The sequence below is a fragment of the Podarcis erhardii genome, assembly GCF_964252035.2.
Source record: "Podarcis erhardii genome assembly, chromosome: 6".
Classification (NCBI taxonomy): Eukaryota; Metazoa; Chordata; class Lepidosauria; order Squamata; family Lacertidae; genus Podarcis; species Podarcis erhardii.
Window position 1 is genome coordinate 77,260,716 of NC_138510.1, and position 17,910 is coordinate 77,278,625.

A 17,910-nucleotide genomic window follows, 5' to 3' on the forward strand; every position below is an offset into this window, starting at 1 on the left:
TGTATCTTATTGTCTGGAAGAAGGTAGAATATCAGACCTACTGACTTGAGTTTCACCCCAGCCCTTCTTTTTCCCATAGACTCTGACATAAATGCCTAGGCAGAGAGGATGGACAGCAATGAATGAGCAGAGATGAGTTCTGGTCTCCACCATGCCGTCAATGGAGACTGTGATTAACTGGATCTTTTTCTTTCTTTCTTTCTTTCTTTCTTTGCAGTATGGCAGAGTGCTTCATTACAGCAACCCCCACCTCCTGTTCCTGTTCCTGTTGACCTTCACCACGGCCAGCATCATGCAGTGCTTCTTGCTCAGCACCTTCTTCTCCAAGGCTAATCTGGCAGCTGCCTGCAGTGGTGTCATCTACTTTACCCTATACTTGCCTCACATCGTTTGCTTTGCCTGGCAGGACCGGCTGACTTTTAAGCTAAAGATTATGGCGGTAAGAAATCCTCTTCACCCACTACCACCACCCTACTCAATAGAAACCACAGTGCCCTCTAAACTGTGTCATTTATAAGTTTTATAATTTCATCTTGTTTTCTCAACATCTTGGAAGCCTCATAGGTGGGAGATCAGTAGAAACCCATTGGAAGAGGTTAAAAACTTTAAATACTTAGGCATCCACTTCCAATATAATGCTTCCTGTAAATACCATTGTAAGCTTGCACTTAATGGAGTGGATACTCTAACACTAGCTCTGGCTATCACCTGTATCTTCTTTAACAGAGGGAACCAGTTCATCCCAGCTGCACTAAAGGTTTTCAACGCCAAAGTAGCCCCAAAACTCCTGTACGGCATTCCATTATGGATTGGTGCAGTTAAGCAATCGTTGGAATGCTTCCAATCCAAATTTATGTGCAAACTCCTGGCGCTGCCAAATTGTGTGCCATATACAGCCATTTGTCTGGAAACTGGGCAAAGGCTGCTGGAAACCAAAGTGTGGCTCACCACTATAAAATTTTGGTTCAACCTACATTTCATATTCAAGCTATCTTCTTTAACTTTCCACATGCTGGCAGAATCCCACCACTCCAAATTGCTAGGTTGCATTGAGAGCAAAATCAGAACCTGTGGCCTATCACTTGAGTCACTGCTTGTTGTTGTTGTTTAGTTGTTTAGTCGTGTCCGACTCTTCGTGACCCCATGGACCAGAGCACGCCAGGCACTTCTGTCTTCCACTGTCTCCCGCAGTTTGGTCAGACTCATGTTTTTAGCTTCGAGAACACTGTCCAACCATCTCGTCCTCTGTCGTCCCCTTCTCCTTGTGCCCTCCATCTTTCCCAACATCAGGGTCTTTTCCAGGGAGTCTTCTCTTCTCATGAGGTGGCCAAAGTCTTGGAGCCTCAGCTTCATGATCTGTCCTTCCAGTGAGCACTCAGGGCTAATTTCCTTAAGAATGGATGCGTTTAATCTTCTTGCAGTCCATGGGACTCTCAAGAGTCTCCTCCAGACCATAATTCAAAAGCATCAATTCTTCGGCGATCAGCCTTCTTTATGGTCCAGCTCTCACTTCCATACATCACTACTGGGAAAACCATGGCTTTAACTATACGGACCTTTGTTGGCAAGGTGATGTCTCTGCTTTTTAAGATGCTGTCTAGGTTTGCCATCACCTTTCTCCCAAGGAGCAGGCGTCTTTTAATTTTGTGACTGCTGTCACCATCTGCAGTGATCATGGAGCCCAAGAAAGTAAAATTTCTCACTGCCTCCAGTTCTTCCCCTTCTATTTGCCAGGAGGTGATGGGCCCAGTGGCTATGATCTTTGTTTTTTTGATGTTGAGCTTCAGACCATATTTTGCGCTCTCCTCTTTCACCCTCATTAAAAGGTTCTTTAATTCCTCCTCACTTTCTGCCATCAAGGTTGTGTCATCTGCATATCCGAGGTTGTTGATATTTCTTCCGGCAATCTTAATTCCGGCTTGGGATTCATCCAGCCCAGCCTTTCGCATGATGAATTCTGCATATAAGTTAAATAAGCAGGGAGACAATATACAGCCTTGCCGTACTCCTTTCCCAATTTTGAACCAATCAGTTGTTCCATATCCAGTTCTAACTGTAGCTTCTTGTCCCACATAGAGATTTCTCAGGAGACAGATGAGGTGATCAGGCACTCCCATTTCTTTAAGAACTTGCCATAGTTTGCTGTGGTCGACACATTCAAAGGCTTTTGCATAGTCAATGAAGCAAAAGTAGATGTCTTTCTGGAACTCTCTAGCTTTCTCCATAATCCAGCGCATGTTTGCAATTTGGTCTCTGGTTCCTCTGCCTCTTCTAAATCCAGCTTGTACTTCTGGGAGTTCTCGGTCCGTATACTGCTTGAGCCTTCCTTGTAGAATTTTAAGCATAACCTTGCTAGCCTGTGAAATGAGTGCAATTGTGTGGTAGTTGGAGCATTCTTTGGCACTGCCCTTCTTTGGAGCATTCTTTGGCACTGCCCTTCTTTGGAGCATTCTTTGGCACTGCCCTTCAAGTCACTGCTTACGCTCCCACAATTGGAAGCATATCAGACAATCAAGTGTAGAATACTAGAGTCTGAATTCCAAACCCTTTGCCGTGCAGCCAACAAAACCTGTTCCCCATTGGGGTTGGGAATTACACACTTGCTTGGCCAGGACACTCCATATTTACACCAGCTGTACGATCCCCACCTACGCAGAGCTCTTTCCCTCACAAGATTTAATGTCACCATCTGCAGTTTTGCAAGGTAGATTCTCGAAAACCCAACTCTCTGAAATATACTGCCCTTGTGGCACAAAACAGGTCAAATCCATCAGACATGTTTTATTTTTATTGCCCATTTTATGCAAAAATATATTTGGCCCCCTTATCAAAGGAGGGGATTTTTCACACTGACTCTTCCAGGGTATCTTATTTGATGAACTGTTATAGTAATGACGTTGTGGAGAATGTGGCAAGATTTTTGAGTGACACTATTAAATTATATCACCACAGGTCCTAAGAACCATCTTCATACTTCATGATGTATGGACAGTTTTATCCTAAAGTATCTCCTACTATGTTTTGTTAACTGTGTTGTATATGTATACGATGTGCTTTTTATGTCTGTAAAAGAGATTGATTGATTGACTGATTGATATTTGTGGGTGGGGAAATGGAGAGGGGGGATTTCACCAAATAATCTTTGTAGGGAGTTGAATAAACCTTTGTAGGGAGGCAAAATTCTCCAACAATTTAGGGGTGCTTGAAAATGTCTTGGAAAATTGCTGTGCTTTCCATTAGCTTAAAAACAACAACAATGTTTTAATGTACACAGTTGTTAATGTTTATCTGTAAGGGGGGCGGGATAATGCAAATACAGACACTCTGAAATTTAAAATATTGGAAGATGAGTGGAGTGGATCATTCAGGAAAAACTAATCAAGGAAATCTACCCATCCCCTTTTTATTCCTATGTCTGCCATATGTTCATTGCTAAGAGTCCCCTTCCCCCCCATTCAAGGTAACTTGACACCCTCCTTTCCTCTTCCTCTTCCAGAGCTTCCTTTCACCTGTGGCATTTGGGTTTGGTACAGAATACTTGTCACGCTATGAAGAGCAAGGCCTTGGGCTACAGTGGGATAACATCCGAACCAGCCCACTAGAAGGAGATCAATACAGTTTCTTGTTCTCTATGGAGATGATGGTTTTGGATGGTTTTATCTATGGATTGCTTGCTTGGTACTTGGATAATGTCTTCCCAGGTATGGCAATGTCTCTTCCCTGCCCATTTTAAATAGAGGTAGCCTTATGGACACTGTTGCTGCTAAAGAGTGATTTTAATAGAATTGGGTTTTAAAGTTAGAGCTTAACTAAACATTAAAATAAATCAAATAAATAGCATCTCAGAATGTTCAATGCCAACTAGTTGAAACCTAGTGCAAACACTAGGTCCTGTGGCTCTCTGTAGCTACCACTGCAAAAAGGCAGTTAATAAACATGATTATAGCCTTGAATATAAAATTTTGGTCCCTGTCCCTTACATTATGGTGTCTTGTCACTGCTGTCAGCATTTTGGCAAATTATGCACAAGGGCAAAAGGGCAAAGTAAGTCTTGGGCCACTATTTGCAATTTGGCAGGAGAACATATCATATGATCTTATATTCTTTTGCTTTTGTTCAGAAGCATTTTATGGCATTTTAAGAAACTTGTCCTGCTGCATATTATATGTGTTCAAAAGCTAAAACAAAGCACCACAAAAGATCTTATCTGAACAAGGTAATCTCCCACCTTACCCTTGATTTCCCTCTTATACGGGTTTCTAAAAATGACGCTGGTTACCACCGGATTGTTTCAGAGCCTTTCCCCTTCTGTAAAAGACTTGTAATCTACTCTATTTTAAGGAACTTTAAAAAAGCATTTTCATATCGTTTACCAAACCCTCCCTATTTGTCCCACGAGGTAATTTTTTTTTGGTGGGGGGGAACACCCACATGACATCATATATGACACAGGGTGCAGGGAAGATAAAGAAACCACTGGGCTGCAGGGGGGGTTGACTGCCTGCACCTGCAAAGCTGTGTGTACAGTGCTTTGTAAACTGGTTCTTGGGACTTGCAAAGCACTGCACACAGAGCTATGGAAGTGGCTACAGTTAGCTGACCATCTGCACAGGCAAAAATAGATCACCTATTGTCATTGTGATGATTGGCTGGCTTGTGGTGGAAGGCGGGGAGTTTCCCACCCCTATGTAAGGTCATCAAAGAAAACATCCTTAGTACAGACGCAGATCCAGCTTGCTATGTCTTGGTTTGGGTATGAGCTTCAGGAGCTCTTAAAGATAGCCCGAAATAAGAGGCAAGTGTTATGAGCCTAGGGATTAAAATCTGAGCTGGAGAAGAATTCCCACCTGATCCACAAAACATCATCCCTCCCAGACCCCCCCCCCTTCCTGTTAAAAATGTACTGACTGGAAGCAGGAGCAGCACAAAAGGGAAGGAGGTCTGTTCCTCCTTCTCTGGTGCCCTGCTACACAGCACACCAGGAGGATAGTTCTCTTAAGAGCCACCGACACTGCAGAAAGAGAGATAGAATGAAATCTTTTAAGGCAGCTGGACAGTTTCATCTGCAGTGGCCCCTTAATCTTTGGAATTTGGAAATTAACTTTGAGGGTAGGATTTGCCCACAGGAATCAAGTCACTTCATAGTGTAATGGAATGCAGAGTAATAGTGTAACTGATGATGTAGTGGCTAAGAAAGTGAGCTAGGAAATCCCTGTTTCAAACCTTGCCTTAGGCAGAACACATACTGTACAGGCTTTCACTGCCTGCTTATTAAAGATTCAACCAATCCCTGGTCTGGGGAATAGCTTAATTCCTTAATTAAATTGAGTTTCAGTTTTGAAAACAAAAGCAATCGGGAATGTGGTTATTCTCCCTCTGTCCCTTTCCCTCTGTAAAAAAACTTTATAGCCAAGAGGGTGGTGGGTGGCTGTGCTTTGTTTGAACTTCTAGTGCACAGCAATGTTTGCTGCTAATGAAACGCCAAGTAATTATTGCAGTGTAAGATTTGCATAGATGGGTTCTTCCCCATGGCAAAACACAAAGAGGTTTATGCACCCTACCAACTTGTTTTTGTTTCAGGAGACTATGGGATACCACGGCCTTGGTATTTCCCTTTCCAGCAGTCTTACTGGCTAGGGTCAGGGCACCCAAAGGCTGAGAAAACAACAACTGTGGATGGTGAGTTATGTGGAAAAACTGGTGTTCAGAAATAACTTGAGAACCGCTGATCCGTTTAGAGGCGAATGCTCTCCTGCATTCATTATGGGAGCCATTGTAAAGATTAGACACAGGCTTACAGTGGGAATCTTAGCAGGTGGCTTTGAACTCTGAGTGGCCCACTGTTATTAAAAGTGTTGCCGGAGAGCGAGTCGGGGTTCTGTCTGAAATCTTTCTAAATTATGCTGAGATTAACTGGCGGCCTGCAAATCATGTCTCTCTTACTGATCTGTCTGGAGATAGTTGACAAGGACTATTATGGCAACTGCTGAAGGAAGTAGCATGATTCTGATGTTAACTGAGCTGGCACTGGAGTGACTCTGAACATCAGGTATAGCATTTCACTGTTCCTGGAAATATTCTGTAATCTCCCTTCCCTCCTGCCCCCCACCCCAAGTGAAACCATACTTCTGACGTGTCCCCAAACAAGGGCTAAAACTGGTGCAACACGCAGATGTGACCAACGCTTTTGCAAGTGGTCTGAACTAAGCCTGATACTCAAAGACGACCTATGTTCCCTTTAGTCTCACGATATCTATTTTCTCAATGCAAATATGTTGGAAGATCCAGGTCCACTCTTTCTGATGCTGCCTTTTTTCAGCAGCAACCTGAGACTGGAGCAGACATGGAGAAGGATGCTCTCCCATCTACCAAGAGATGCATAATAGAAAGGCAATGTGCTTCAGTCCATTTGAGACAGGCGTGTTCTTGAATCCTGACCATTTGGGAACTGATGCACACATCCAAGACACATAGAGGCAGATTTGTTTCCTGCATTTTTAGCAAAAGCCTACAAGAGACTTAACAGCATCTTAAAAGCTAACCATTTGTTATGACATAAGCTTTCATGGACTACAGCCCAACTTCATCAGATGCATGAAGTGTGAACCTGAATATTTGTACATGTAGTTTCAAAAGTATCATTGGTGATCTATGTGGAGCCCATGCTGGACAACTGCACTTCTTTCTCACATACCATTGGAGGTGGGCATGTACTTGCTTACAGAGAACCTCCCTCCTTAAAACAGCAACAACAGGTCACAAAATGGAGCTGCAGGCACAGGGATCAGACCTATATGTCAACTCTGCCCAATGTCTACTCTGCCAACAATACCAAGTTCATTCATGTGATCATCTTCCATTGTGATACATGCCATCATCTGCCAGAAAGACCTCCTGCAACAGGCCTGTGCAAAAGAATAAATGGGCAGAAGTCTGACATCAGAAACTGCGATATTGAAAAGCCAGTGTGAAAATTTCAAGCCTCAGCATGGCCAGCAATGGAGCAAAGGAACTTCAAACGAAGACTGCATGGTGAAACTACTGAATTACAACACACCAAGAGGTTTAGTGCTATCACTTATCGACTGAACCGAGACAAAGGATTTTGAGCACATTATATGTGTTAATTGACATATCAATGCCAGGATGTATTCCCCCCCCTCCCCTGAATTACCACACACTTGGGCTTTTCTACATTTCATTTACCAATCGCTTGTGCTTTTCTACATTTCATTTCCCTTTGACCTCATGGTTTACATTTATTGCCCCCCCCCCCCAAAAAAGAGAGAAATGATGCTTATATATATATATTTATACACCTGTAACTGGATGATACTGCGTTCATTTAGCAAAGTCCACAAAGCATATGCCATGATAAATTTGATAACCTTTAAGGTGCTGATGCATCTGCATTCCTGGCTTGGGTTTAACTTCCTAGCAACATCTCATTGACACAGCACCTCTTCAGATTTCTGATACATCCAAGGAAGAACCTGGTCAGATGTTATGTCCTCCGTTGGGTCCCTGGGAATGGTCATATGAATCCACAAAACCACAGTGACAAACTGTTGCTATACTACAGAGAAGGGAGGAGAAAATCTGTTATTTGTATGGCTGTTCCATTTCTCGCTGCCATAGTACTTCACAGGCTATGACAGGCTGTTTGAATCTGGTTCTCAGCAGATGAAGGTACTTCTGGGCCAGCAGGAGGCTAATCCCCTCTGCAAACAACCTGAAACCTCTCCCACCAGCACCATCCCAGTCATGGCACATGTTAGGGTCAGAGCGGGGAAAAGGGCAGCAACATTGCCCCCCTTGGAAGTGGATTTGCTTTTGTTGCATTCTCAGCTGAAAGTACAGCTTTCCCACTAGATGTCCTGTGAGAGGAATTCAGAAGAACAGAGGATGCATCTGTTTGTTACTATTGACATTGCTTATGTTTTCCAGCTTCCAGGATGCACTATATCAAAGCAACCTTGCAAGGCTATATACTACGAGGAAGATTTAGGCAAAGCTTTTTAAGGCATTGATGGGTTTTGGGGGTAAGGTGGGCAGAACAATTAACGCAACTGCTACCTTTGTGCAGTAGGCTACATGCATTCACACAACAAACTCTCCTCCACCCAGGCAATGAAGAGCCATTATCAGAGTTAAAGGACATAATCCAGTAAAGCAAAAACACTGCAGGAGGGTGTGAGACAGGCCTAATAAGGAGTGAGGCTTGGAGAGAGTTCCAAGTGCCAGGTAGAGAGGCCTGGAGGGCCACATCCAGCCCACAGTCCTGACTTAGAAATTAGTGCACAACTGTTTGATCCTCTCTTTTGTCCTTTCAACATTTCTCTTGTTTGCTTTTCCATATCTGTCATTGCTTTTATATATGCAATTGTTCATATGTTTTTCCTGTAAATTGCTCTGGGATCTGTTTTAGTAAGCAATTCCTAAATGGAATAAGTAATCAGCAGTAGAAGCATGGATCTTCATGTTGAGAGCATCAGCAAAGCCCACTGAAAGGCATTATTTTAAAAATGTTGCCAGCTTCAGTTCAGCCTTTCTCGATCCCCGAATAATGATGGACTACAACTCCCTTCATCCTTGACCACTGCTCCTGCTAGCTAGGGGTGATGGGAGTTGTAGTCCAACGACATTGGGGAACCTGAGGCAGATAATGGCTGCTTTAAATCTTTTAACAACAGAGTAGGGCATTCCATGTCATGTCCTTAGAATCACCATCTGCCTGGTGTTTTACGGCCTCACCTGGTTATTCGACACATGTGTTGGCAGCCAATAAAACACCTGGGTTAAACCTGTATCAGTGCAGGTGCCCCCTCCTACCATGGGACAGTGGCCACAAATACACTGATAGGGAAAATGCAAGAAGTGCTGTGACACTGGGAGATGAGGCAAGTGATTGGCTCACCTTGCCACTTGTGTGTAACAAGCTAACAGAGCAAGGACTTGAACATCACAGGAATGCAAAGCACACCCTGATCACTGAGGCAGTAAGTACTCTGTGAACACAATACATAGTGAAATAGGAAACACTCTGTAGTAGTAAGAATCGCATCCAATTTAATCTTGTTTTCTGAGTCTCACTTGCAGTCATTGTGATTTAGGAACAAAACTTCCTATTGTGAAGTTTTAAAATCTCTCATTTAAGGTTCTAGTCCTCTAGAAGAGCTATAAAAAAAGAGATTTAAATCGCATAGAATGCTTCTCCTTAAGCTTTGTTAGACAAGGGCCAAGAAGTTCCTGGCGTTTTGTAGTTTACTTAACAATTCTTTGTATTTTAAAAGACCTATACCCAACCAAATGGCCTTCACTATTTAGGCATGTGCCTTCTGGTGGTCGTGACACACACACACACACACACACACACACACACACACAGTCTTCTGTTAAATGTTGCTGTTTAAATGAAACTTAAGATCACCATGCATTGAAAGCACGTCTAAATCATAGTACTTCCACCAAAGAATCCTGGGAACTGTAGTTTATCCCTCACAAAGCTACCTTTCCACCCCCTCTCAAAGAATTATGGGTATGGTAGTTTACCCCTCAAAAAGTTACACTGCCTAGCAACCCTTAACAAACTACAATGCCCAGAATTATTTGAGTGGGGAAGTATGCTTCAAATGTGCTATAAAGGTGTAGTGTGTACTCAAGGCTGACAGCAGTGGTTGCCTTTTAAAAATGACTTCATTTCTGATTAACCTAGACAAAGGTTCAGAGAAGGAAGGCAGCGTCAACATGAAGGCTGAAGAAGAAGAGATGAGAAAGTCCATGGCTGATGAACCCGACAGAGGGAAAACCCAGACAGACAGCCCGTTGAAGAAGGATGGTAAAGAAAACAAATGTAAACACAAAAGGAAACCAGAGTACATCGAGCAGGGGAAGCCTGAGGCAGAGGCAAAAGGCAAAGATGAAATGACTAGTAAGGAGAGAGAGAAGCGGAGTAATCGCAACTCTTTTTGTGTTATACATTTGAACTTTGATGTGCTTCTTTGTTGCCAGTTCGTTTGTCTGCCTATGTGGTGGTGTGTGAATAGCTCCAGGTGGGTGTAGCATAGTAGAGGCATTTCACTTTATTGTCCTAGGAGGGCCAATTCCAACAAAACAGTCTGAATAACTCTTCATTGGAGGTTGGCCTACAAAACTAGCACAATCAGGGTGAACAGTTCGGTCTAGCTTCCTCTCAGACATCTATAAACCTTTTTAAATGGGTCAGCATTCAAACATAGTATGCACACTGACGTGATACAGGCCGGGGGGGGGGGACTTCTGCTTGATTCTCTTTGCTGTGCAAGCTTGACCCTCTGAAGCAATATTTGGACACAGGGAGTCACCTTCTGCAGAACTGGAGTTTTTGCATTTGGTGAAAAGCTGGTGATTCAAGCACTGAGCACGAGCACACATTATTTCAAACTTATTGAATGAAACCCCAGGTCATTTGGGTTCATCCTGTGTGATGGTGGGTGAATGAAAGCAGGGGTCTTCCTTCAAAAAGATCTAGTCTGTCAAGAAGCAAAGATCTCTTTACCACATCTCCTCCTAGCACCTTCTTGGCTTGTTCCCCAGATTGCTGCAAGTCCCCAAACTCTGCAGAAGTTAGCCTGCCTTAGAATAAATAACTGACATTCCCTTTTCTAACCTGTGACCTTTAGGCAGCTCGTGTGATGAATGTGTTTTTGAAAAGAACATAATTCAGGATCCATTGAATTGTATATCTTCTTAGCTTCCTTTATTGTATTTTGAACGGGGAAAGCTAATTCCATGTTCTAGAAACTTTCATATATCTTTGTAGTATTAAATCCAAGGACTTTATGCAGCAGTAGTATCAAGAAACTTAAAAAATATCCTGCACAGATGACTGATGACTAAAACTAGCTATCCATGTTGCAGTGCTCCATGTTTTCTTGCTAAAAAAAAAGTAATGAATTTTAAATTTAAAATATACTGCTGTCCCACCAACACAAATACCTGCGTTGAAAATGTACGCACAAAACATCTTGTGTTCTCATGTCTCCAGCCCATCATACCTGATTGAAAAGGCACTCTGGTGCCTTGCTATGTCAGCCTGAGTCTGGTAGCTTAGGGTGGATCCAAGCCTCTCTTCTTCCAAGTTTTGCCCATCAAACCTGAATGCTGAATATGTCATCAGAAGCCCGCATGAAGTCCTGGTTGTAAACCTGTGTCCCGTTAGGTCACTTCAGACTGCAAGTGGAAGGAAGGTTTTTTAAAAAAACAAAAAAATAGGGCAGGAGAGTCACATACATTTCTCAGCAATACCTTATTAGTAGAAAGGGACATGCCTGGACTGAGTTGACTGCACCCTAACATAACTCTTCTGATCCTGAAAAGTTAAGTAAGCAAACCCTTATGGAAACTCCCCTTGCAAATCTTAAGGTAACTTGGATAAACACAAGTCAAAAGGCTCTTGATTTACATCATCTCAAATGCCCAAGGGGGTCGTTTACTTCAAAGGCTGTTTCTTTGGCCCAGAATTAAGCAAAATAAAACAGTCCCCATGGTGGCATTTAAAATGGCAGTCTTATGAGCTCAGTCTTCTGGATGGTCTGTATTCAGTGGGAAACCCAGGCCTTGATCTTTCCTCCTGCACAAGGGTGAGTTTCTCCCACCAAGACAAAAAGAAAACAATGTTATTCTAAACTCTGGTGATCTCATTCTGTTCCCTTTTTTGTGTGGGGAGGAGTGGAATAAGAAAAAAATAAAGTTTTCAAATGGACAGATGGATTATTTACATGCCAGATTTTGTTGTCACTGCTGATAAAGGCCTCCTGCTGCTTTCTCCTGTGCACCATAAGAGGCCACTTTAAATTGCTCTGTGCCATGGCTGTGACTCTGTAGTGAACTATTGTGCACAGTTGCTGGTCAGTTTGCAGATTGCGTTCCCCTGCACCCTCAGGGAGGTTGGGGGTTCAATTGGTGGCTGAAAAAAAATGCCCTTTGTATGTTTGGGAGGGGGAATTCTCAGAACTTACCTTCTCATAAGTCTCTTATCAGAAATTTTGACTTGGTTCTCAGCTTACCACATAGTTGGCTATATCAGCAAGTGGAGCAATTTAAAGTAGTTCTAATATGAATATTCGTAATGGCCAAGGGCGATCCTCAGTGTGGTAGAAGGTCCATGAAAGCTTCGTCAGCAACAAATGCCCATGACCATTATTGTTAGCTCTGACTTGATGGTTTCTACAGAAATCACTTCAGGTCCGATTCTTTGTGGGCTAACCATGATGCAACCCAGGGGGGAAAAGTGTACCGTTAGGGGGATGGTGAACCAGAATGTGTTGCAATGCAACTGCTGCTTCTAACAATTATAATATGCTGTGTTGTCTTAGAGCTGTAATCACACACCTCTACAGCTCACCTCTGCAGTTGTTTCATTAATTTTTAATTTTTAATTTTTTTTTAAATCTTTGTTTCAAGCAAACTTGCACTTTGAAGAGGAGCCTTCTGGTCTGGTCCCAGGCGTGTGTATTCAGAACCTGGTGAAGATCTTCCCCGGTTGCTCTAAGCCAGCTGTTGACGGAATGACTATTACGTTCTATGAGGGTCAGATCACTGCTTTTCTTGGCCACAACGGAGCTGGGAAGACAACCACTATGTGAGTCAGTCTGAGATAAGATTATCATGCTGCTAATTCCATATATGTTTTTTTCTTGCACTTGATATTCTGCCTTCCTTCCATCATGGAACCCAAGGTGGCAGACACGGTTTCCAGGTGGCCACCCATCTGGGCACTTAGCAGATCCAGACCTGCTTAGTTTCATCAAGATGCTGGCCTCTTATGCTATATACTAACATTACACACACACACACACACACACACACACACACACACACACTATACTTGCAAAGGTACAGGTTTTATGCATAGCCACCTTTGCTATTATTCTTAAGTTATAGTCATAATTTTAGTTCACTGAAAATAAGACAAAACTAGGTTGTAATGCCCTTTTTAAAAAGGGAGGGAGGGAAAAGAAGGTGTGGCTTGTAAAACTCCAGTTACAGATAAGAGTTGAAGAGTGAAGATACATTTCACACCTGTAACCTCAGCAAACACTTTCTGAAATGAAGTGCTGCAGGTAGTATGTGTGGGATGAAGGAGGAGGGTAAACCTGCTGATAAGTGAGCTCCTGGTGGTTCAGAGTGGTCTCTGTATTCAGAAAATATTTGTGTATTTTTTTTAGCGTTCTCTCCAGACTTGTCATGTTGGCATTGGTGTGTATGCAGGTGTGATCATTTTGGCCTTGAGACTGTAATTTAGTTTCCTGTGCCCCAGTGGAGAATCAGCCATGATGGAAAGTTAAACCACTGCCACTATCATCACCAACAAACACACCTGAGAACAAGAGAGGGGTTTCAATCTAGATACGGGACACTAACCACAACCAAATGCATGTAAAGAACAATCAAGGAAAGTGATTGACCCTCATAGATTCTCACTAAACAAACTGCTCTTTGTTTATCAGGTGATCTGGTAGTTTGCAGTAATCATCACATGATTAGTGAAGAGTAAGCAATGAACATATTTTTTTTTTTAAAGTGCAGTAGGTTTGGGGCGCTTGGTCAGCAGAATCTCATTAAACGTTCTGAGCCAGAGAAGAACTTCTCAGGAAAATGGTATTCAATTCACAATAAAGCTGAGCATTCTAAAATGGACAAGCTCATGTGCTGAGCCAAGTAGTTACAAAATTCACTAACATCACTAGAGATGACAGGAGGCTGAGCTTGCATTTATCTCTCTGCTCTGATGCTAGTTCCTGTTAATTTCACTGAACGGTTCTTCATTTCACAAACAAATCTGAAATTCTCTAATGTGTGTGGCTCAAAAGATAGACACAATAACCTTAAATGCTTATTGCTGCTGACAATTATACTTGGGTAGGCATAGCTAAGAACAATATGGAGAATGTGCATAAAATGTGCATGTTGGCAACATGTTAACATTCAGTTTTATGTGCAGGGGACAGGGTTCCAGGAAAAGTGACTTTGGAAATCCAATGTGTTTTGACTATATGCAATTTTGGCTTTAGGTGCAATACCCAAAAATATGTGTGTGTGTTCCGCTCTAAATTGCATGCCAATTGTTGTTGTCATAGTGATTCGGTCCATTTAATCAACTCTCCTAGTAACTCTCCTAGTAACCTGTTCTGCTTTGCAGCCCAGGCACATAGTTAGGTATTGGGGTTTATTTTAATTTCTGCATGTATTGTAAATTTACATAGCCATATATTTTGTTTCCTGGGGCAGTTCTGGTTTTAGATACAGCAGTAAATATTGCTTAAAATGAAGGTAATCGTCGTTTCCTACAGAGGATTGCTCTTACTCTCCCGTCTTAACTAGTGTGAATTATAAACATGGATTACCCTTATCGGTGATCACATTGGCTTGTGCGGGGGTGGGGGGGGATAATTCCAAGACCTCGGGAGAAGGAAATGCCTATCTTATAAAAGTGGAAGTAATAGGAGAAACAAAAGCAGATGTCTCTCTGAAAGAGCAGCATTTTTTTCCTGGGGTCAGGTCTTCTTAAATATGCTCAGAGAGACGGGGAGTCTTTAGTCTGAAAGAATTGAAAAAGCAATGAAGTCAGCAAAGTTGATATGCCCCTCGGGCCTAGGAGAGTTCCAGGTGCATTGTTTCTCAGGGGTCTGGACAAACATTTCCTTGGCTTTCGGTTTCTACTGCCCCCAGGTTTCTTCCTGAGTAGCTATTATATGCTGTGGCCAGGTCAGTTTTTCAAAAACTGTGGACACTGCAGATCTGCTCCATCTTTCCTTTCTTGTCACTTAGCTTGTACTTTGGGGGTTTTCTGCAATATGAGCTGCACATTATGTTCTCTTGGGTTCTGTTCTTGGGCTGGAACAGACATTATCTTTGCAAATGTGTGTGCCCCATCCCATGTTTGACAAGATCAATGGGGAATTCAGGGGTGGGAAGCGCTGAAAGGGGGGAGGATCAGCAAGAAAAAGGCTGCTTCCCCTATCCTGTGCCTGCTTGTTGTCCCCCCACCCCCGAGTGCCACCACTCCAAGGGTAGAGATGGGGGAGAAATTAGACGTGGTTCACATTTTAAGGTGAAACAACCTGATTTGCCCTTTCCAAAACAATGCAGGAACTGAAACACAGCCATCCTTCAAAATTCACACTTCTCTGAATTTTGCAATGTAGTTATTCATCCAAGCAATGTGTGCCAAATATATATATAATACTTATTCTAGATCAAAGCGCGCATAAAATGTGCATGTTGGCAACATGTTAACATTCAGTTTTATGTGCAGGGGACAGGGTTCCAGGAAAAGTGACTTTGGAAATCCAATGCGTTTTGACTATATGCAATTTTGGCTTTAGGTGCAATACCCAAAAATATAACAACTGTGTAAATTGCAGGTTTCTGTAGTAGGCAAAATTGCACACAAATGTGTGCATATTAGAAGATATTCACTGATGACTTTTCATTTAAAAAAAATGCAGACTGGTGCAAAAAACTGAAAGATGAGCGCCGCAACCCCAGAGTCGTTCACGACTGGACTTAACTGTCAGGGGTCCTTTACCTTTTTTATTCCTTTCCTAGGCCCAGTCAGTCTTACTTCCAGTTGCAGAGCCAGGATGAAATGTTTTTGTTTTAATGTTCCAAGGGTTGCATTTGCAAGGAACAGATAAACTTCCATTTGAAAATGCAAGTTATTTAATTTTTGACTAAAACCGTCTCAGTATTACAAGTGTTTCAGGTTCTGCCTACAGCCTCCTCAGATCTCATGTAAAGTCTTTTGTGAAAGAAAAAACAGAGTTATGTTCTGATAGTTTTTATCAAAAATAAAACTTAAACCGTTTTTCTTTCAGTATCCCTTTAATGATATAGCTCAGCAGAACTAATAATAATGACTTAATGCTGTTCTCCCCTTGTTCATTCTTAAGTTTAGATTCAGCAAGCAGATCTGTAAAGCTGCCTTTAGATTTGCATTTTTTCCAAAACGTGTCTATAGACAAAAGTGCCACCTAGTGGTGCCCCAGGACATTATCTCAACTTATCTGATACTGCTTTGGTTTTTTTTGGGGGGTGGGGGTGGTGGTAAATAACGGCTGTATAATTATTGATAAACATTACCTGTTTCTCATGTTGTTTGGCTAGGTCTATCCTCACTGGTCTGTTTCCACCTACATCTGGAACAATACTGGTTGGTGGGAAAGACATCCATACAGACTTGGACTCCATACAGCAGAGTCTAGGCATGTGCCCTCAGTACAACATCTTGTTCAATCAGTAAGTGCTGCCAGGGATTTGCTTCAAACTTGCTTCCAAGTAATGTGTTTCCTAACTTGAAAGGCTGTAATTGTTCTGACTACCTGATGCAAGTCTTCTGTTCGCCTAGCAGACACACATTGATACAAGCAACCCCAACATGAAAGTGTGCTTGTGTTAGTTTTGCTCTGTGATAATTATTTAGGCTTTAGTTAGGACCATAATTCACACTCGTGGGAATGAACTTAGGCAAAATGTCAACACTGAGACTCAAAAGGATTACATCACTCTGCAACTCAGAGGCGAGTTAATGGGTGTTTGTTACCATTTTGAGGGAAGAAGAGAGCCAATCCGTTTTGAACCTGCACAACTTTTTCTATGATGATGTTGCATTTCCAGCGGACTGTTACTTCTTCTTCTCCCCCTCACAAAATCTTCTAGGTTGTAGACAGAAGTGGTTAGAGAAAAGCTTAGCTCTGACATTATAGTACTGTATTCCCTTTTCCCTTATGTCACCTCTGGATAAACAAGGTTTGCAAGCTTCTGAATCGTTTCAGGAACCTTGTACCAGATGAGCTTACAGCAGAGGCCTCTCTGTCAAAATGGCTTCAGCTCTCTGTGGGTGGAAGCTTTTGCGTCTTGTTTCTACAGTATAATAGTGCAACATGCTTTGTCTCTTTTGGCCAACTTAAAACAGCACCGTTTCTTTTCTATAGCCTTACTGTTGCAGAACACATCCTGTTTTATGCCCAGCTAAAAGGGAGAACCAGAGAAGAGGCAGAACTGGAAATGGAAATGATGCTGGAGGACATAGGCCTTCCACATAAAAGGAATGAAGAGGCTCAAAACTTATCAGGTATCCAAAGGTTTGAACCCTCAAAGTCCTGTGCGCCTTTTTAGCTCTTGAATATTAATCATTCACTGCTGCCTCTGAGGGCAGAGTTAGATGCTCTGTTTAACCTCACCCATGTTCATCCCAGCACATATTGGCAAAATTGTAGTAAAAGTACAGTAAAAAGTAGAGTGCATGATTAAATAGCTGATATTTTTGCACCTCTTAGTGGCATGAGAAGCCCACCACCTGATGAAGCTACATCACTTTATTTTATAACAGGGTCTTCCCCACATATGGTTTTGTTCACTGATACATAACAGAGGAGTATTCTCCCTCTGTGACTGCATGTTGTTTGCTTATCCTAAGGCTAAAAAGGATGTGATGTTCACATGGTCTGAGCCATTCCTGAGACTGGGATATTCTATGCTCAGATATCTAATTTCTCTGAAGGATTGAAGAAATGTGCTTTTGCTTTCAACCTATTTTGCATGTTGATGTTCTTTGTCGTTTTCTTTGTGAGCTGCTTACCATATTTTATATGGTAAAGCAGAATATAGCTTTTTAAGAAATCCCAAAGCAACAGCAGTGTTTTGCCTGTTGTATCAGAATCAGGCAGGAGTCTTGTGGCGCCTTGCAGTCTTAACGCATTTATTGCGGCTTAAGCTTTTAAGTGGTCTCTGGTCTACAAAAAGCTTATCCTACATTTAACATGTCAGCCTTTAAGTGCTAAATCGTCTGTTACATTAAATATTTGATTATTGCTTGTTGAGGAGCAGTCTTTTTCCTCTAGCTGACTCTAGCTGCTCTCTCGTTTT

General features: G+C 42.3%; 1 protein-coding gene across 1 annotated transcript in view; it reads left to right on the forward strand.

Annotated features, from left to right (window-relative positions):
* Positions 1-17,910, forward strand: part of ABCA4 (ATP binding cassette subfamily A member 4) — a 101,765-nt gene that overhangs the window by 57,965 nt on the left and 25,890 nt on the right. Inside the window, exons 16-22 of the mRNA XM_081865624.1 lie at positions 218-439; positions 3,497-3,701; positions 5,581-5,679; positions 9,716-9,931; positions 12,445-12,622; positions 16,150-16,281; positions 16,977-17,116. Of these exons, the coding sequence (XP_081721750.1) occupies positions 218-439; positions 3,497-3,701; positions 5,581-5,679; positions 9,716-9,931; positions 12,445-12,622; positions 16,150-16,281; positions 16,977-17,116 (1,192 nt within the window). The remainder of the gene's footprint in view (positions 1-217; positions 440-3,496; positions 3,702-5,580; positions 5,680-9,715; positions 9,932-12,444; positions 12,623-16,149; positions 16,282-16,976; positions 17,117-17,910) is intronic.